Source organism: Archocentrus centrarchus, chromosome 1 (assembly GCF_007364275.1).
Source record: "Archocentrus centrarchus isolate MPI-CPG fArcCen1 chromosome 1, fArcCen1, whole genome shotgun sequence".
Taxonomy (NCBI): Eukaryota; Metazoa; Chordata; class Actinopteri; order Cichliformes; family Cichlidae; genus Archocentrus; species Archocentrus centrarchus.
This window is the reverse complement of record NC_044346.1, coordinates 5,072,291-5,093,241: the sequence shown is the minus strand read 5'-3', so window position 1 is coordinate 5,093,241 and position 20,951 is coordinate 5,072,291. Positions and strand designations below refer to the sequence as shown.

At 42.9% G+C, this 20,951-nt stretch overlaps 2 protein-coding genes across 4 annotated transcripts; one reads left to right on the top strand and one right to left on the bottom strand.

Annotated features, from left to right (window-relative positions):
• The first annotated feature begins 283 nt into the window (after positions 1-283).
• Positions 284-5,869, top strand: LOC115780694 (uncharacterized). Of its 3 annotated transcripts, XM_030730058.1 has the most exons (4): positions 284-428; positions 546-614; positions 970-3,844; positions 5,806-5,869. In XM_030730058.1, exon 3 carries the CDS (start codon positions 1,745-1,747, stop codon positions 3,326-3,328), a length of 1,584 nt encoding a protein of 527 aa, XP_030585918.1. In that variant the 5' UTR covers positions 284-428; positions 546-614; positions 970-1,744; the 3' UTR covers positions 3,329-3,844; positions 5,806-5,869. The 3 variants fall into 3 exon arrangements, with proteins under 3 accessions (XP_030585918.1, XP_030585909.1, XP_030585900.1); XM_030730049.1 differs by having other exon boundaries at positions 546-3,844; XM_030730040.1 differs by having other exon boundaries at positions 285-614.
• An 11,797-nt stretch (positions 5,870-17,666) lies between these two features.
• LOC115780756 (putative leucine-rich repeat-containing protein DDB_G0290503) lies at positions 17,667-19,252 on the bottom strand. Its single transcript, XM_030730155.1, has one exon. The coding sequence runs from the start codon at positions 19,137-19,139 to the stop codon at positions 17,742-17,744; it is 1,398 nt and encodes a 465-aa protein (XP_030586015.1). The 5' UTR covers positions 19,140-19,252; the 3' UTR covers positions 17,667-17,741.
• Between the last annotated feature and the right edge of the window lie 1,699 nt (positions 19,253-20,951).

The following is a 20,951-nucleotide window of genomic DNA, read 5'->3' as shown; positions in this document are numbered from 1 at the left end:
CAAAACCAGCAACCAAAAACTGCTCCTTTGTTTTGCTGATGTTGAGCAGCAGGTTGTTCTTTGTGCACCAGATCAATGAGACAAAGATTAAACATTGCTGTTGTAACCCACATAAAATGGGGATGCCTCTTTAAGAAGCAGGGGTTAGGGAAGCTAGGTAGTCTACCTGGCCAATAAAAAAGTTTAGTTCTGGTGTGTATCAACCAATCAGAATGCAGACCGCCGCTGTAGGTCCCGCCCTCCTTCCCTGTGTCGGTAGCATTGTTTGTGTGAGCGTGAAGATCCGCCATGAGGAGGAGACTGCTAAGCTGTGCAGCGTGAGAGTCAGTGTGTTAAGACGATTATAGTACTGGATACGAACTTGAGACGAGCTCTTTTGCAATTGCAATTGCTGTTTGCCATCTGACTTCTAAGCTGGAAGTCGTGAAGTGAGTAAATAGATTGAGCTTCAGTTTTCTGCCGAGCACTGTTAGAGCTACCTCGTTAGCCTTGTTAGCTCTTATTGGCTACTGGTTTCCTTGAAGTTCATCTCGTTCTCCGTTCAGCTGAAGTGCCCCACGTGTCCGGACTGAGAGCCACCATATCGTTGTCCCAAACGTGTCGCATTGAGATCGGTGAGCATATTATGTGCCTTTCATTCAGGTTTTTTGTTCTGTTTATCACATTGTTGTTAAATAATAGCCTTATCTGAACTGTTTAATTATTCAAATGTAAACTTTTACTGATTTTGGGTAAAATGTGATATTTTAAGGTTGCATTTGGAAAATGCTTGTGTAATCTACAACAAAGTGGGTTAGGAATGCAGTGAAATACTGCACTGAAGTGAAAGACAATTGTCTTATTGCAAATTTGAGTGCTTTGATGATGGATTGATGTCAACTATGATGTCTATAGAGATCTGATTTAGGGATTAAAGCTAGAACAGCTTAATAGAAATTCTATTATTTTGCTGGTCCTGTCTGTCGACAGGTCAGGTTTTTTTCCCATGCTGGATTGTTCCTGAGGTGGATTCCTCCTGTGACTGTGATGGCGAGCCTTCCCACCTGAACTTAGAGAAAGAACTGGATCCCTTCTTTTCCATTTGGAGTCTTGCTGCACCCTGCGGTGTGGTAGGCCTGTATCACTCATACCTTCACACACAGTTGGTTATGCGCGAGACCACTGACTGACATTTTTTGCTTATTGTTTCATCCTGGAATTTTGGACATTACCCTTTGGACAAGTTTATTTCAGACATTATAACAACCTGCTGTGTAGGAAATCCTCCTCATGTGAATGGTGTTGAGTTGAACCTGAATTGGAACTGAAATTGATTAATCTGTTGTTCTGTTATCCATTACAATTTGGAATTCAGATTACCAGGGTGCACCCAACAGATTTGATATTGAGAATTAGCACTTGGCCAAGTAATATTATTATTTTATGTATTTTATTGTGTGTAATTTCATTTTCATAATTGTGAGCCTTGTACAACTGTTCGTCAATTTTATGGTTTATGTCACTAAAGTTGGTTGTCCTTTAAAATTATCCAGCTGCCTTTGTGTGTCACTTAAACACCTCATTGTGCTCCCATAGCCGAACCTATTGGCCCATTCATCTAGAATATATAATACCTTTCTCTACTGTGTTACAGAGAAGCTGTGGCGAGCCAGCCAGGAGCATGAGTGTGTGTGTTTAAGTGTCAGACCTCTTACACATATTGTTAGGACGTGCCAAGTACTCTTTCAAAAAAAAAAGGGGAAAAATGGATGTAGTGCTCAGGGAGTCCATCAAAATTCCCCTCTCTGTGGTTGTTAGTGGTTTAACAGGGTCTGAGGCAGATGAGGAAGTGTCCACCTTTCTCCAGAAGTATGGTTCCATTAACCGTTACATTTGCTTAGATGATCCTAAATCGGATTACCATAAAAACATGATTATTGAGTTTGCGCATGAAACTGGCATGCAGACACTAGAACCATTTCTGCCTCTTCAGCTTCCAAGCACGACTCAAGCAGGCATTGTGTATGAGTTGAAGGCTTTAGGAAGTGTCTACACCGTAGATGCCAGAAGCAAAGCTACTAAGATGTACATGGAACAGCTCTCTGAAATTGCCAGGCTGAGTGGAAATTCATTAGGGGAAATGTTGAAGGAGGAACTTAAAAGTCTGGTTGCATCTGCAGAAAGTGCTTTTGCCCAACCACCTCAGACTGATTCAGAATCCTCAGCTTCACAGAGTCCAACCCCACAAAAAGACTCAACCAGCCAAAGAGATGTCACATCTTCTGAGAACCCTCAACCAGTGACGCTTACCGAATCCACGATTTTGACACCAGCAACTGATCCAAGTAAGTCTCTCACCCCTACCATTTTCAGTGAAAACCTGATTGATCTCAACCCCCCACAGACTCTTTCAGTCTCCTCTGAATCCACTACTACGCCCCTAATCGATGTCAACCCACCTGCAGTTCAGCGGGTGGTGGTTGAGCATGTGGTGCGCAGCAAGGATAACTCACCCCAGTTTGCTTCACCCGGTAGACTCAGAGCTTTTTCAGGCAAGAGTCCACGTCCAAGCCACGAAGCAGATTACGATACATGGCGTGCAAGTGTTGAAATTCTTATCAGAGATCCATCTGTGTCAGACTTGCATTGCACACATCGTATATTGGACAGTCTTCTTCCTCCTGCTTCTGAAATGATCAAGCATTTGAGCCCACAGTCAAGTCCCTCAACTTACCTTAAGTTGCTTGACTCCGCTTACGGGACAGTTGAAGATGGCGACGAGCTTTATGCTAGGTTCATGAGCACATTCCAGAATGATGGAGAGTTACCTTCTGTCTTTCTGCAGAGACTGCACACTGCTTTAAGCAAAGCAATGAGACGAGGTGGTGTGTCCACCCATGAGTTTGACCAACAGCTTTTGAAGCAGTTCTGTAGAGGCTGTTGGGAAAATGCTTTAATAGTTGATCTTCAGTTAGAACAAAGGAAAGAGAAACCACCTGCCTTTGCAGAGTTGTTGCTCCTTCTTAGGACAGAAGAGGATAAACAGGCTGCAAAAATGACTCGCATGCGGCAGCATTTTGGCCATGCAAAGTCTGGCCATAACTCCAGTAAGCAGCGTGTCATGTCACAAGTGCATCTCGCACATGACACTAATGATTTGATAAATAAGACTGATCTTGAGATGCTCAAGCAACAAATTGCTGATCTCAGCATTCAGGTGAAGAGCATTGTGTCAGAGGGCCAAAACCCAAAACGACCTAAGCAGCAAAAAGCAAGGTCTGTTCCTCTATGTGTCACACTGTGCACAGAGATCCTTTTTCATTTCCTCTTTTCTCTACAAGACAAATGACAGACGAGTCGAGTCAAATGAAATCGTTCTCATTCTCCTCTCTAACTTTTCAGGGATGTCTGTGGCTCTGCAGGTAGAGCAGGTCATCTACTAATCAGAAGGCTGGTAATTTGATTCCTGGCTTCTTCAGTCTGCATGCCAAAGCATCTGTAGGCAAGATGGTGAACTGCAAGTTGCTCCTGATTGGGTGGAATGTTAGATATATGCAAATATGTATGAAGTGCTTCGAGTGCATGAGTAGAGTAGAAAGGTGTTATATAAGAACCAGCCCATTTAGCATGTAAATGAGGAGGAGGAGGAAGAGTGGGTGTTGTTTTTAACACCTTCACATGTATATCGCATTATGACTTGAGACGATGTGAGAAAAGTGAACTTCTGCATTGCAGATTAAAGTGCTGTCAGTGTTTGTTATCAGTTTGCAGACACATTTGAATGCCTCATACAGAGCAATGAGTGGAGCTGCTATGAGTTTAATAACAGCAATCAGTGGATTTCTTCTTCTCCTCACTGTGACAGGTAGGCCTACTGTACAGCTCCTTGAACATTTTAGGGTAATTCTACTCAGAGTAACCAAAAGTGAGACAGAAATAAATATAATTCACTCACTCATTTATTTTCAGGTCAATGTGTTTTTGATTTCATGTATAAAATGATGCTGTGTGAAACACTGTCTGTCCTTAACGCTCTGCAGCAGCAGGCATTCATCTTTGTCTCACTAAAATTGAACATCTTGGATATCTTGAAACGTTTTATATGCACTGATAACATTCAACAGTTTGTAGGTTTTTGCAGATTAATCATTTTCAGGACTGTTCAAAATGTGAGAAAGAGCAGATTGTGCATCGTGTTCATGAAAACATGAACAAAAATATAATGAGTTCAGTTCAGGGCTCTATTCCACGAAGCAGGTTTAGCTGAAAACTCTGAGATTGTTAAATGTCTCATCCTCCCCAAACTATACTGAACCATTTAAAAACTATAAAACTTTAGAAATTTCTTATAACATGTTTGCTTTTATAAACAACACTTTAAATTCACCTCGGGGCAGACCCAGGACACGCTGGAGGGATTATATCTCTCTGCTGGCCTGGGAACACTTTGGGGTCCCTCTGGATGAGCTGGTGGAGGTGGCTGAGGAGAGGGAAGTCTGGGCTTCTCTGCTTAGGCTGCTGCCCCTCTGACCCGGCCCCAGATAAGTGGAAGAAAACAATGAAATAAAGGCAGATGTGAGATAAAAGTAAAAGTGAGATCAGAGGTCAAATGTGACATGATATTTGGATGCAAACTATAAACTACATGGTAAAAAGTTGAAAATGGTTGAATTGAGAGACGCTTCTTTGATTGGTGGATGGTAAGGGGTGCAGATCTAAATGTCCAGTAGCACATTCAGTGCTTTCAAACAAAGTAAGAAAATTCTTATCCAAAACTTATATTCTAGGAACATTCATAGAACCTTCTCTAAAGTGTATGATGTAACTTTGCAAACACACAATGTCAGAGTAGTTTGGCTAACATTAGCAGTGCTAGCAGAGTTAGCCTAGGATGTGACAATGGAGGCATTTTAATGTGATCTAAATGTGTGGAGAGAAATGAAAGTCAGAAACATCTCAAACATGTATTTTATGATCAAAAGAGGAACTCTAAGATTTACTAATGTGTGCAGTTTTTTTGTGTGCAATTTTGAGTGCCCACAATGTGTGTTGCAATCTATAAACAACTGCCAAAGAATATGATCATATTTTAGAAACACTACAAATGTGAATGTCAGGATCTGAACAAATAGTGATATTTAGTTTTAAGTCTCACAGATCAGATCGTGTGCTGTGCATACAAATATTTGTGACCTTCTTTTAGTCCATTACAGATTAAATCCATGTGCTCAGATCATATCACATGTGCTTCAGTGCTTTATTCCAATAAAGGGGAAACTGGAAAACAAATGTCAATCTAAACAGTGAACAGATCAGAGCTGAAGCCTGTAACAGTGATCAGTATCGTAGCAATAGGGGCCCAGGTCTGCATCTGCCCCGAGCCCATTTACTGCTGCCTTTCTCCCAGCTGTCCTATTAAAGGCCAAAAAGCCCAACCAAAAATATATACATATAAAAGAAATATCCAAGTGACCTCATAAAATACTGAGTTCTTCTGTTCCTGAGATTATGTTTAATGCATATTCTGAAGAACTGAAGGTCATTTTTTCATCCCATTTTCTAACATTAAATGAGAGCCTATTGAGCGGTTCCCCCTGAGAACACCAGCTGCAGGTTCTCAATACAAGTGGGTTCAAAGCAGGTGGTTCACTGAGTTCCTGCCTTCTAGTGTGAAGATCAGAGGAGACTTTAGCTGAAAATAAAAACCTGCAAACTTTGTTTTCCATGACACACAGAGCTGGATATTCTGCCTACAAACAATAAATAAAATAACTTAATTTTCTGATTTTCTTCAATGTTTTTGTTCTGATGTGTTCTGTGTTACAGCGGTTCAGGGTCAGAATGGTTGGGGAGTGACTTACACTTCTACACAGATCTGCGCCATAAAAGGATCAACAGTGGAAACACACTGCACCTACATGTACCCATCTAGAGGATATACAGTTAAAAAGAAATTCTGGTTTACAAAAGAGAGCAATGATGATTATGTGGATCTGAGAACAGACCCAGAGTATTCAGGTCGTGTTCAGTATCAGTGTAAAAACACAGACTGCACTCTGAGAATCACAGACCTGAGAGAGAGCGACTCAGCTGAGTACAAGTTCAGATTCATAACAAACCATCTAAGTGGGAAATATGCTGCTTCACCTGGAGTCAGTTTGACTGTCACAGGAAACATTTTCTCTTGAAGTCTCATTAAACATTTTTCTAACTGTGCATGTGTGAGTGTGTTGAGCGTTTGTTCTGATATCTGTTGTTTTCTCTCAGATCCACAGCTCCAGGTACATGTGAGGAGATCAACAGGAAACTCTTATTCTAACTGGACAGAGCTGACATGTCACAGCAACTGTCAGCGACCTGATCAATCTTCCTACATCTGGTACAAGAATGGAGACAAACTTTCAGCAGGAAAACAATATTTTTATTTGGACACATTTGATTCTACAGACAGGATTTCCTGTGCTGTGAAAGGACATGAGGGTTTCTGTTCTCCAGCTGTGTGTGAGTTTAAGTTTCTCCTCTTTGTGTCACTGAAATAATTCAAGTTTAAATTGTGTTTATATTTATGTGATAAAGTGATTTTAGTCTCAGAGCTTGATTCACACAGAAGGAAAAAAAAATTAAGTTAAACTGATTTGAGTTGATTTTGGGATGTTTTCTTTTTTTTTTTTTTTTTTTTTTTTTTTTTTTTTTTTTTTTTTAGCCTGTCATGTCTGGTAGATCTTGCAAGCAGAACTGTGATCTGAATGCGTTGTTGTGCCAAACATATTTGCTATTTCAAGATGAGCTCTATAGGTTCTCAATAGGCTCTTCTTGTTGTTGTTTTAACCCTTTATTTTATTTATCTGAGTTATTTTTCCACATACTATGTAACAGCCAGAGCTGACAGGCTGAAGAAGAGGAAAATAAAGAGAAGAAAAAGGGAGAGAGAAAGGGAGCAAAAAAAAAAAAAAGGGGAAAGAGCACAAGTCTATTAATCAGATACTTCATCACTTTAACATATAAAGAAATACTATCAATACTTGCAAAAATAAATTTGTGTGTGAAAAACAAAACTAACAAAGCATGTTACGCACACCAACAATTTTGTTGAGTTGTGATTGAGTGGGCGTTTGTGTCTGTGTCATGTTTGTGTCTGTGTCATGGAACGTACTTACCAATGAGGGCAAAGCGCTGCAGCTCCACCCATCAGAAGCCAGAGGCAGGTACGGAAAGCCCCCAGAACCCCAGGCCACCAGCAGCCCACCAAGGGCCAGGAAGACCCCCGGCCACTCAGTCCAAAGACAACCGCACACCTACCCCAGCAGACGGGAGAGGGTGGTCTCAGACGGAGCCCCCCCAGTCGAGGAGCGAGGGCTCCAGGGAACCCAAGGCGATGAGAAGCCAGCCCCCCCCCAGCGGCCAGCCCCCTGCACTGGCCGGCGGCAGGGCTCCCGGGCCCACGGCACCCAAGGACCGCCCGACCCTCCACAGAGCCCCCCCCCACGCCGAAGAAGCCAACGCAGCCCCGCACCGCACCACCAAGGGGGGCAGGCCAGTACCCACGCCAGAACACCCAGCCCCACCCAGGAACCCCGAGGCACCCCCATCCCAGGGGGGTAGGGGGGGGGAGGCAACCAGCAAGGAGCGGCCAGGAGGCAAGGCACAAGGCCCAGACCCAGGTCCAGCCATACATACAAACACACCCAGACACCCGTGTACACATTTATACACAGATACTCATACATGCCCATACATACTTACCCACACACAGATATGCCATACATACACATTCACTCACCCACCCATACTCACGGAGACGGTGACAAATACACAAAGACACACATTCATCCATAGCTACCCACCCTCTGAAGGCGGGGCAAGTGGAAACCACCCCAGGGCCAACAGCGACCCCAGGACGCCACCAGCCCGGTCCCCAAGGAACCACCCGACCCCTACCCCGGGCGAGACGCAAGAAATCGGGGTGTAAGATGACCCATCCACCCCTCCTCCTCCCCAACTTGTAGGTCTATGTGTTAATGTTTGTGAGTGAATGAGGTGTATAGGGTGCAGTTAAAATTGAGGGGACAGTTATGCCACAAGCGCCAACTGTTGGTCGTCAGCGCTTGCCCACACTGCCCCCCCAAAACCCTCCATGTCTAAAGTGCAAATAAAATTTGGAGACAGACAGTGACGAGGATCCGAGTGGGGCCACCTCAGCGGCCCATCTCATCAACCTCTGAGTAACATGCCTGCCCCAAAGGTCCTATGTGTATCAGGGTGTAAGTGTGTATGTGTTGTGAGTTATAATGACTAAAGTGCAATTAAAACGGAGAGGCAAGTGGTGGTGCAGCTCTCCACGTGGCCTCTCCATCCTACATCTGTGAGTGATGTGTATTCTGTGTGTGTGTGTGTGTGTGTTTGTGTATGGGGAGGGGGAGGGGGGGGGGGCATATGACCAGGAAAAATCCTGGAAGAAGAGAGCCAGCTAGCCGCTGGCTCAATAGGCACCCCGACCTCCCACACCCCAGCACAGGGCAGGGGGAGGTGAGCCCGGGGCCGCGGTGACAGCATCCCGGAGCACTGCAGCACCCGAGGTTGGCGCCCTCGCCCCCACCGCAGAGGGCGGCCCGCTCCTCCTAGATGCCCATTCACTCAACAATAGACACAAACAGGCGACAGGACATACTGGCCTGGGCATGGAAATGCAGTGCCCAGTCCCCCCCAACCACCCCACCGCGGCCCCATCCCCCACCCCACCCCCCTGCAATGCAGGCACCCCAGGGCCCCAAAAGCGTAGACCGGACATCCCGACGTCAGGCCAACCCACCCCACCCGGCGGCGCGGCCGGGACAGCAGAGGCCCCCCCCGCGCCAGGGGGGGCCCACCGGGAGCCGGCGCGGCCCCAGTGCCGGGGCCCCAGACCCCAGCCCCCAAGCCATACAGGGAAGACCAGCCAACCGACCGAGGGCCGGCACCACCCCCCCAAGCACCCCGCCCACACCCCAGGACCGAAGGCAGCACCATCCAAGCCCCCACCACCATCAACCAGGACAGGCACACAGACATCACCAGAAGGTCGCCCCAGGACCCCAGCCCCAGGAGGCTACCAGCTATCCAGGCCCCCGGAGTCCCCCCCCACCCCCCCACAAAGCACATCAGGAGCAGAGCCCGCAGCCCACCACCCCCACTAAGTAATGGAGCTGAGCAGTGGGAACCAAAGAGAGTCAAATTCCTCCAATTTGTTTTTAGAAGAAGCAGACATTCTCTCTAAACTAACATGATCTACTAATAAATTTCTGTACTGAGTAATACATAGTTTATTTTTTGTCTTCCAGTTCATGAGGATCATCTTCTTAGCGATGCACAAGGCAGTAAGAACTATGTGTGATATATTTAACTCCATAATTAATTCACTGACATCACCTAAGATGCATAGTCTGGGGGAAGTTGGGATATGACAGCTAAACCATGTGGATAGATCTTCACAAATCCTCTGCCAAAATCTCTGAACTGGTACACAAGACCACAGAGCGTGTAGATGATTATCCTCTGAATTGCTTGTACAGTGGGTGCATATGTTTGAGTGTGTAAGGCCCATTTGGAACATCCTTTGTCCAGTGTAGTATGTTCTATGGAGAATCTTATATTGTACAAGTTGTATTTGGGGTCTTTTAGTCATTTTGAAGATATTTAAACATATTTCTGTCCATAAATTTTGATCCAGGTTGACAGAAAGATCACGCTCCCATTTTGTAATTGGGAGGGAAACTGAATCATCAGTTTTTATTAATAATTTATATAATTTTGATAGCAATTTTGGGGTACAGAGGTTAAGAAATTCTGTTACCCAAGTAGGCATTTCTAGATTCAATTGATTAAGGTTAAATCTTCCCTGTAGGACGGACTTAACTTGTTGATATTCCAGAAATCTACCGTTGCCAATTCTATATTTTGATATAAGTTCTTGGAACGTGATAAAATTTCCATCTTGGATAATATGTTCTAAGTTATTTATACCCTTATCACGCCATAACGGAAAATTCAGCATTTTCTTTTTCTGACAAATATCTGGATTGTTCCAAATGGGTGTTAGTTTACAGGGGATGAGTGAAGACTTAGTTATTTTTAAAAATTCCCACCAGGCTGTCAGAGAGGTATTTATACTAAGGACTTTATAGCAGTTATGATGTTTAATACTGGAACTAATGAAAGGTAAATCTGAGATTTTTATTTTTCCACAAAACGCCTGTTCTAGATCCAGCCATGGGTTGTCTAATGAATTGGATTTGATCCACTTTGAAATATACTGCAATCTACTGCTTAAGAAATAGTAATAAAAGTTTGGTAATTCTAGACCTCCACTGTGTTTTGGCTTTTGTAAAGTTTTTAAGCTTATTCTTGACGGTTTGTTTTTCCATAAAAATTTTGAGATGTTTGAATCTAGTGACTTGAACCAAGGAATAGAAGGTTTATTAGGGATCAATGAAAATAGATAATTAATTTTTGGTAAAACCATCATTTTAATGGCAGCAACTCTCCCCATAAGTGATATAGGTAAACTGTTCCAACGTGTGAGATCATCCTCTATTGTTTTTAATAAGGGGATATGATTTAATCGTACCAAGTCTGAGAGCCTGGCGGAAAAATTTATGCCTAAATATCTAATATTTCCTGACTTTAGTGGGGTCCTAGAGGTTCTCTGGAAATTACAATTCAGAGGCAAAACTGTTGATTTACTCCAATTGATAGAGTAATCAGATATAGATGAGAACTTATCTATCAGTGTGATAGTCTTCAAAAGAGAGCCTTGTGAATTCCCAAGGAAAAGTAATACATCATCAGCATAAAGGCTAAGTTTATGGTCCATATTTTCAGTTTGAATCCCTTTAATATTTGCATTTTGACGGATTGCTGCTGCTAGCGGCTCAATGAAAATTACAAAAAGAGAGGGAGAGAGTGGGCAGCCCTGCCTAGTGCCCCTCTGCAGACTGAAACTTTGTGAAATGAGATCATTTGTCCTAACACGCGCATTCGGAGAGCTGTGTAGTGTTCTGATCCAGTTTATAAAGGATGAACCGAATCCAAATTTTTGCAGAACTGCTAGTAAGAATTTCCAATTTACCCGATCAAATGCTTTCTCTGCATCTAAAGACACGATTGTCGTCTCTAATTTGTTAATAGAACAATAGTCTATTATATTTATCAGTCGACGTGTATTATTGGCTGAGTGCCGACCCTTGATAAAGCCTGTTTGATCTGGATGTACAATAAATGGAGTAATACTTTCTAATCTTTTGGCAAGGGCTTTGCAAATTATTTTAAGATCTACATTAATGAGAGAGATTGGCCTGTAGCTGGATGGGAGTGTGGGGTCTTTGCCTGGTTTAAGAAGCAGGCTAATGTTAGCAGAGTTTAAGGTTGGAGATAAGATGTGGTCATTCTGAATCTGAGTTACCATTCTGAAAAAAATGGGAGCTAGCTCAGACCAAAATTCTTTATAAAACTCGGCTGGAAAACCATCTGGGCCTGGGGCTTTATTATTTGGGAGATGCTGTAGGGCTTCACTAAGTTCAGACAATGAAAGAGGTAAATCCAGAGCTGCAGCCTGGCTGTCATTTAGTTTTGGTAGATTTATATTATTAAGAAATTCTTCAATTTCAGTATCAGATGGGTTAATCTGTGGTGATTATAAGGCTTCATAGAAGTCTCTGAAAGAGTTATTTATTTGTTGTGGGTCATGAGTAATAATACCAGTCGAGTCTTTAATAGAAAAAATAGCTGTTTTTTCTTTATTCAGTTTTAATTGCTTGGCCAGGAATTTTCCAGATTTATTTCCATGCTCAAAGTTTTCCAAACGCAGCCTCTGCAACATAAATTGTGTCCTTTTATCAATTATTTCATTTAGCTCCAGTTTCAGTTTCCTCAGGCTGATAATTGTATGTTCTTGTGGTGAAGCGGCATAAGCAGTTTCTAAAGATTTAATTTTTTGTTCTAATTCTAACACAAGTGCTTTTTCTTTATTTTTCCTATGCGAGCAGTAAGATATTATTTTGCCCCGCATTACTGCCTTTCCTGCTTCCCAAAGAACACATGGTGATATTCCTGGAATATCATTATATTCTAAGTATGCTGACCATTCCTTTTTGAAATAATTAATAAAATCTTCTTCTTTAAGTAATGATGTATTAAATCTCCAGTTCCTGATTGGTGGTGTGACTCTTTTCTGTGTCAGAGACATAGACACCGGTGCATGATCGCTAATAGTGATAGGGTGAATCTGAGTGTCTGTGATATCCATCATTATGGAGCTGCTAACTAAAAAGTAATCTAAGCGGGAATGAGATTTGTGTACTTGTGAGAAATAACTATAATCTCTCAAAGTAGGGTGATGTGAACGCCAAGCATCGCAAAGTCCAAAATCCTTCATGTACTGTTTAAGAATGTCTGCAGACTGCCAGTTCCTCTGACTCGCTGCTGTACTGAGCCTGTCAATATCTGCATTAAGTACCAGGTTGAAGTCTCCTCCTATTACAAGTGTGGTGTCAGAGTGATCTGAGAGTGAAGTGAACAAAGCATGAAAGAAGGAGGGGTTATCTACATTTGGTCCATATATACTAGCAATACATAAATCTGTATTCTGTATAGATAAATTAAGTATTATAAATCTACCTTCAGGGTCTATTGTACTGTTGCTAATGTTAAAGTTTATCTTCTTGTTAATCAATATAGCTACACCTCTTTGTTTGGAGTTATAGCAGGCTGAGTACGTGTGAGGGAACTGTGGAGAGGAAAGAGTGAGCACAGATGTTTTGGACACATGTGTCTCCTGTAGAAAAACAACATCTGCTTTTAAGTCTTTTAACCGATTAAAAATTTTTAGTCTCTTTTCCCTCGAACCAGCCCCGTGCACATTCCATGAGACAAATCTGAGTGTGCTCATATTTAAACTAACTGATGGACTGTTGTGTGCTCACTAAGGATGTGTGTGTGTGTGTACATATGTTCTGTATGTTGGCGTGTGCCCTTTATATTGATGTGTGCGTGTGTATGTGCGCTGTATGTTGGTGTGTGTGCATCTGCGCTGTATGTTAGTGTAGTAAACTGTAGCATTGTAAGTGACGTAAACATATTGCTGAGTGCAGAAAGAAAAAAGACGTGTAAAAAGTGAACTAAGTGACATAAGAATGAAATTAGATGAGGGGAAAACAAAACAGAACAAACAAACAAACAAACGATCACGGTACTATGCTGACTCGTCGGCGTTAATGGTACTACTTAGACAGATTTAGACTATTTAATGGTACTGTTTAGATAGTTGAAAAAAAAAAACTCAGAAAAGAACGTTAATATGGACACAGATCACCTGATCGATCAGCTGAGCCATGGCGTGGTGTTTTTGTCTCGGTAAAGCTGTCCGTTTACATACAGTTTGTCCACGGCGATGACAGCCCGGGAGCCTTCCTGCATAAGCTTCTTCCGGATGGGGAATAGGGCCTTGCGTCGCTCCAGAATCTCCTTTGGAAACTGGTCGTTGACGCTGAAGTCCGTCCCTCTCAGCTCCCGGCCGCGGCTCTTCACCAGCTCTTTTTCTTTGAAGTGTTCGAATTTGGCCACGATCGGTCTGGGTCTGCGTGCTCCGGGTCGCTTCCCTCCCAGGCGGTGGACTCTATGGAAGGCGATGGTCTTCACGGCGTCCTCCGGGAGCTTCAGGTGAGTTTGGATAAATTCCTTCACTGTAGCCTCCGGGTCCTCCTCTGCCTTCTCCGGGATACCTGAAAACACAAGATTTTCTCTCATGCTGCGGGCCTGAAGCTCGATAATCGATTCTTTAATTTTCTTATTTTCTTCTGAGAGCCGGGTCGTTTCCTCGGTGAGGGAATTCACCGACTCTCTGAGGACAGCGTTTTCAGCAGCCAGTGTTTCCACCTGATGCTGGCTGAACTCGACTGACTCCCGCAGGGCCTGAAACTCCTTGTGAAGGATTTCAACCAGGGCCAAGCGGGCGTCAAAGCTGGACAATTTGTTATTAATGGACTCCAGAATGTCCACAATATTGGTGGTGGGTGGCGAAGTTGCCTCTGGGGAATCTTCTGGGCGGCTTCTTTTTGTGGACGGCGTTGCTTTGCTGGTGGAGGGAGTCGGCGTCTTGTCTGTTTTCCCCATGACGACTCGCTCAAAACACCCGTCGATGTACCGCAGCAAACTATCCAGGTCCTCTCCACCGTCCTCCAGATTGTTGAAAATAATTTAAGTTAGGCTAAGAAACTACCTATATTTTTTTAGTTTTAAGCCTGTCTAGTTATAAATTGGCGAGAAAAAAAAAAAAGGCTAATCACGCAAATGTTTGCTGATAGAGTCACGCCGCCATTAACGATACTGCCGAGATTCACAAAGTCTCGCGTGACTACAGCATAGTCTCCGTCTCCGTGCCCCCTCCGTCTCCGTGCCCCCTCTGCTGAGTCCCTCTGCTGAGATAGTGGAGGGCAGCTCAGTGACTCTGACCTGCAGCAGTGATGCTAACCCAGCAGCTAAATACACCTGGTACAAGGAGGATGAAGACTCACCAATAACATCAGGAGATAACTTCACCATCACTGACATCAGACCTGAACACAGTGGGAGTTATTACTGTGTCGCCCAGAACACCAGAGGACGTCAGAACTCCACCGTATTGATTTCTGTTTCAGGAAATCATTTACAGTCAGGTAAAGCATCCTGTGTCTTTACTGACTGCTGGCAGTGAGGAAATCATGTATCCAACACACACGACAAGATACAAAGGACTAAGGCATGACAACAGATACACTATAACAGAAAATCATAGTAACCTAAAATCCTAACTCAGAACTTAAAAACATAACTCAAACAAGGCGCATTGGGCCACTGGCCCAGGATCATGACACAGGCCTAAAAGAGAGAGACTCAGCTATGTACAAGTTCATGTTCATAACAAACCAACCATATGCATGGTATGCTGGTTTACCTGGAGTCGCTGTGTCTGTCACAGGTAACATTTTGTTTAAGCCAATTAATAATGTGGTTCATGATGCATTTTGCCTGCATGTAAGGAAACAACTTTCATTTGTATTCTGCATTTCTGTTTCTCCTTCCTGTGTGCAGATCTCCAGGTGCAGGTGATCAAGTTACAGAACTACTCAGATTATGTCTGGGTAGAGCTCAGATGTCACAGCAGTTGCCTGCTTGATCATCCAGCTTATGTCTGGATGAAGAATGGGCAGGACATTTATAGCAAAACGGCTGCTTCTCTTTCTTCCTTTTTTATCCCACAGACTGGATTTCCTGTGCTGTTAAAGGACACGAGAAGTTTCCCTCTCCATCAGTGTGTGAGTTTACTCAGGAGTCTTCACTCACACTTCACCACCTAGTAGAGATTTTAACATAACTGCACCTTAAAGGTACGCTGTGGAAAATCTCACCACCAGATGTCAGTAGATTGCAGTTAACTATTCAAACCTTCTCTGAAGTTTCAGATGCTTCCACACACAAATATACATCCAGCCTTCAGTGTGGCCATGAGTTTGTGTCTCAGAAAGAGCAACCAAAGATGGTAGCTGCAGTCTGAAGAATAAATGGAGTAAACTAAACCAGAATGTACAAACTCCACATCAAACATGTTCATATTTTCAAAATAGTGATCATAAAATCCACCTCTGAATTTAGAGCATGAGCAAATTCAGGCAGACTTTTAACATCCAATGCAACTTTATTTCTCCTGGAAAATTTTTTTACACCACTAATGTATTTTTAATATACACTCACCAGCCATTTTATTAGGTACAGCTTGCTAGTGCCTTAATTTTACATGGCATGAATTCAACAAGGTGCTGGAAACATTCCTCAGAGGTTTGGGGCCATATTAATATGACAGCATCACAGCTGCTGCAGCTGAGCATCCAGGATGTGATTCTCCTCTTTCAGCACATCCTAAATGTGCTCTATTGGACTGAGATCTGGTGACTGTGGAGGCCATTTAAGTACAGTGAACTCATTGTCATGTTCAAGAAACTAGATTATTTGAGTGTGTTATCCTGCTCGAAGCAGACATCAGAAGATGGGCATACTGTGGTCATAAAGGAGCAGAAATTGTCAGCAACAATACTCAGGTTGGCTATGGTGTTTAAATAATGCTCTGTTGGTACTAAGCAGCCCAAAGTGTGCCAAGATAACACCCCCCACACCATTACAGCACCACCACAAGCCTGAACTTTTTTTCCAACCTTGAATTTTCCAAGTTTGGTGAGCCTGTGTGAATTGTAGCCAGAGTTTCCTGTTCTCAGCTGACAGGAGTGTTGCTGCCAAAGCCCATCTCCTTCAAGGGTCCAATGTTGTCCGATCTTATAAGCCTGCATACTCCCACTAGATCACTGAGGTCTGGTGAGCAAATGCTCCTAACTGTACCAGGGTCAAGATTAAAACAGAGGTGATCGGGCCTTTGCAGTTGCTGCTCTGAAACTCTGGAACAAATTGCCCCTTCATATCAGGACCTCTCCTACAGTCAACACTTTTAAAACTCGTTTGAAAACCCATTTTTATTCTTTGGCTTTTAAATCAGAATGAGTCCTGGATACATTAGTGATGCTGTTTTCTTTTATGTTTTATTATTTTTTTGTTTCCTGTTTTAACTGTCTTCTTATCTTGTGTTTTATGTTATTTTATTTATTCTAATTGTACAGCACTTTGGTCGGCTGCTGCTGTTTTTAAATGTGCTTTAGAAATAAACTTGACAGTATTTAGAGTCACACTAAGCTGTGGCCAAAGGTTAGGGAACACACACTTATGCACACACAAATGCTGTGTGTAGGCAGTGTAGATGATTGTGATCATGGCTGTTTAAAGAGGCCTGTCATTTGGTTTCAGCTGTGATAATGACACCCAGGTGCTTATTCTAATGAGGTGTGAGTGTTTTTATTTATGATTTATTTCATGTTTGGTGAAATCAAATCAGGACATTTTTCAGCTAAAATTAAACGCCGCTGCCTTCACTGTTAAAAACTGTTAATACTGTAATTTGGCAGGCAGACTAAAGCATCCAGGAATCAAACCACCAACCTTAAGATTAGTAGATGACCTGCTCTACCACCTGAGACACAGCCACCACAACTTTTTGAGAGTTTAGGAATGTCATTATTTTTAGTTTCCTCGTGTGCATACTGCATATCATTATTTGTATTTAAAGCAAACATGTCATCCATCTGCCCGTTTGCTTCGACTTTCTTCCAGGGTCGTAGGGCAGCTGGAGCCTATCCCAGCAGCCAGGGCGAGAGGGGGGTGCACCTTGGACAGGTCACCAGTGTGTGACAGGGCTGAGAGAGACCCCACTAATGTTTTGGTATATTGGCTTTCTGGTCCAAAGGTAACCACAAGTTTTATGCAACTTTCATATTTGTGTGGTAAACATTTAGGCTAATCTTGCACAGAGACTGTAAGCAAAAAGAAATAAGTGAACATCCACAAACAGAATTAATTTTAGATGGCATATGATTGCCTTTTTTATTATTTTCAAATTTAGAGTATCCAATTAAATCAAATTTAAAAAAAAAAAAAATAAACCCCCAACAATCCCCTGTGAGCAAGCACTCGGCGACAGTGGGGAGGAAAAACTCCCTTTAAGCAGGAAGAAACCTCCGGCAGAACCAGGCTCAGGGAGGGGCAGCTATCTGCCGAGGCTGGTTGGGGGGGTGAAAGGAAAAGAATAAGGAGGGAGAGAGAAGAAGGGGATAGAGAGGATGGCTGGAGGAAAGAAAGGCACAGAGGAGAGGTCAAGGTCCAGGAGATGGATCGAAGGTGGTGGCAGACGAGGCGAGCTGTGTTTGAGCTGAAGCAGCAGAGGTCCTCCGGAGAAACTTGAAGCGCTTCTTCTTTTTGAGGCAGCGCTCGTGCAGCTCTTTGTGCTGCAGGATGATGGTGTGCAGATCACTGAGAGTTTCTGCATTCTCAGCTTCAGCTTTTGTGCACCTCACCTCGAGTTCTTTAACTCTGTCATGCTTTTCTGCATGCCTTGCTTCCAGATGGTTGTATTTCTGCAGCTGTATTTTTTGTGCTTCCTGAGCATTTTTATACAGCTCTTCCAGTTCAGAATTTTTGCTCACCACAGCTTCCGTCCTGCTCTGCATCTCTGAACAGATTTTCTCCAGATGGTCTTTGCACTGCTCCAGTGATTTGCATTTCTCCAGAAGTTCTCCGTTCTTCTTTTCAGATTCTCGGAGAACATCTTGCAGATTTTTCTGCGATTTGCCCAGCTGTTCGTTGTCCTTTAACACTTGTGCATTTTTTCCCTCCATTTCATGGAGTTTGCACTGCATCTTCTTGTTCCTCTCTTCCATCTTGTGGAGCATCTCCCTGTGCTTTGCTTCTTTTTCTTTGAGGACATCTGCATTGCCTTGCTGGGCCTTGTGAAGCAGTCCTTGCAAATTTTTATTCTGTTTATGCATGTCCTCCAATTTGGCCTGCACCACCCTGTGCTTCTTTTCCGTGTCTTCCAGTTTGGATTTGACCTCTGTGTGCTTCATCTTCAGTTCTTTCTTCTCTTTTAGGATTGTTACTTTTTTTCCCAATGCTTGATCAAGCATTTCCTGCAAGCTTTGGTTTCTTTCCTTCATTTCTTGCAGCTCTGTTTCCAGTTTTGTGCATTTTGCATGCTGTTGCTCCTGCTGTATAAGCACGTGCGTGTTCCTCATCACAGCTTCATTAAACTTTTCTCGCAAGCCTTCGTTTTCTTTCTTCATATCTCTGAGCTCGGATTGCAGCTCTGCGCGTACTGCATCCTGCTCTTCCTTCTCTTTCACCATGTCTTTATTTCTTTCCATGGCTTCATTCAACTTAACTTGCAAGTTTTCCTGTTTTCCCTCCGTGTCTTGGAGCTTAGATTGCAGCTCTTGGAGTTTTCTCTCCGCCACTTGGAGTTTGCTGCACATATCATCCACAAGAAGTTTCTCCTCCTGCACACGCTGATCTGATCCACTTCTGTGGGAATTAAGCTGATCATCACCGTTGAAGGGGTCGGCTTCAGTGTCAACTGAAACATCTTGCCGAAAAGCCCAGTAATCTGTGTCAGTTTCCAGGTCAAGTGGGATTTCAGGCAGATCCCCCCATTCAAGGGGGACTTCTGACTTATCACCCCAGTCAAACAGGTCGCTTTCTCCTGAGAGTTGAGACATCGTGTTGATTGATTGACTGCTACGGATCGAAAACTTTCCAAATGCTCCTGAGTTGGTGCTGAAGTATTGAAGGCTGTGAACACGACTGCTGTGAAAACACTGAATTCTACTCTTTAAAGGCAAACCATCAAATACAGACAGATAGAATGTGATGTCATGATGTAATGTAACAAATCTAAAGTCAACATTCCATATGCAAATTAGGTTGTCACATGACTTTAAAGATGTCATGTGACACAAGAAGATGGCCTTGTAAGGAACTGCAGCCAAACTGATATGAGGTAAGGCATTTTTTAAATTCATTTTTTTACTTTATGGTTAACATTCTTTGAACTGCTTTGCAATTCTTGTTATTTATTTAACATTTGGCTTAAAATGACTGAAAAGTAGAAATAATTTATACTTATAAAATAAATATTTATATTTATGTAAATATAATATAAATATAAATAATTCCACTCAGTGACCTGTGTTCATTAAAACTTTCATTATATATTTATTAAAGCAGAACAAGCAGGTGGATTGCTGCTTTGCAGCTCAGCCACCTGATTCCATCCTCACAGAAAGGTTTATGATGCAGGAGGCGAGCAAACTCCGCTGGAAACACAAAATGAAACAAAAGTAAGCAAAAAGAAATGAACCAATGTCAGGAAACAGGTTTAGAAAAAACCTTTCCACATAATCTCGAGTCTGTATCATTTCCACAGTAACAGACTTCATATGACGGACGTTTTATAAGAAACGAGCTGAACGTCCAGTTAACTCCCGGCATGGTAACCTAGCAACAGCTTGCTTGATGGACTGATGATGGGAAAGAAGTGTGGATGGATTTGAAACTCTGGAGTCTGTTGGAGTGTTACAGAAGCTCACACACACTGAAGGTTACAACAGTTTGTGACAGCTGCATTATCTCGAGTTCAGAAAGACATTGGAGCCATTCAGATGGAGGATTCAGGAGTGGAGCCAATGATTTGACCTCAGCTTCATTAACAAAGCACAACAGGAGCACACACACCACACACACTGGTTCCTCTCCTAAAGCTGCAGGAAAAACAGTGTTGGCAAAGCCATCAAATGCTCTCTCTTTCTAACATAATTATACCTGCGTAACAAGCCAGTGGAAAATATTTGTTTGGAGCTTTTTTATCAAGTTTCTGCTGCAGGTTAAGCATCAATTAAAGAATGACAAAAATAAGATCAAGGGGAGGCGTGGACATGTGTGGGCTACTGTGTCACAGTGTCTTGTTATTCCACTGACTGAGCACTGATTTAACACCATTGTCATTATAGCAGCTTCCTGTGTGTGTGTGTGTGTGTGTGTGTGTGTGTGTGTGTGTGTGTGTGTGTGTGTGTGTGTGTGTGTGTGTGTGTGTGTGTGTGTGTGTGTGTGTGTGTGTGTTCCTCTTTCCAGTATTGGCCTTGTTTATTAATTTGGTTGTACCAAAAAAGCTACATTTTGGTTTGACACTGACTGAGAAATACTGCTGGATAATCTTTCTTTAAGTAAAATTCATTTTATGATATAATTTGAGATCATTTTTTCCTAAGCAGTGTTTACCTGATCAGAGACAGCTACAGGAGCAGGATGATCTTCAGTATGCCAGCATCCACTTCAACAACCAGGCAGATCCTCTCTACTCCAACATGAGAGCAGCTCAGCCCCGCAGACACACGGAGGAACAGGAAGTTGCCGAGTACACTGCTGTTAGATTTAACAGAGGCAGTGAAGCCAAGAGGTGAGCGGCTCCTCACACAGTGGCATTTTCCTCACTACAACATTAAAATGAAATGATTAAGAAATAGTTTGGCTGC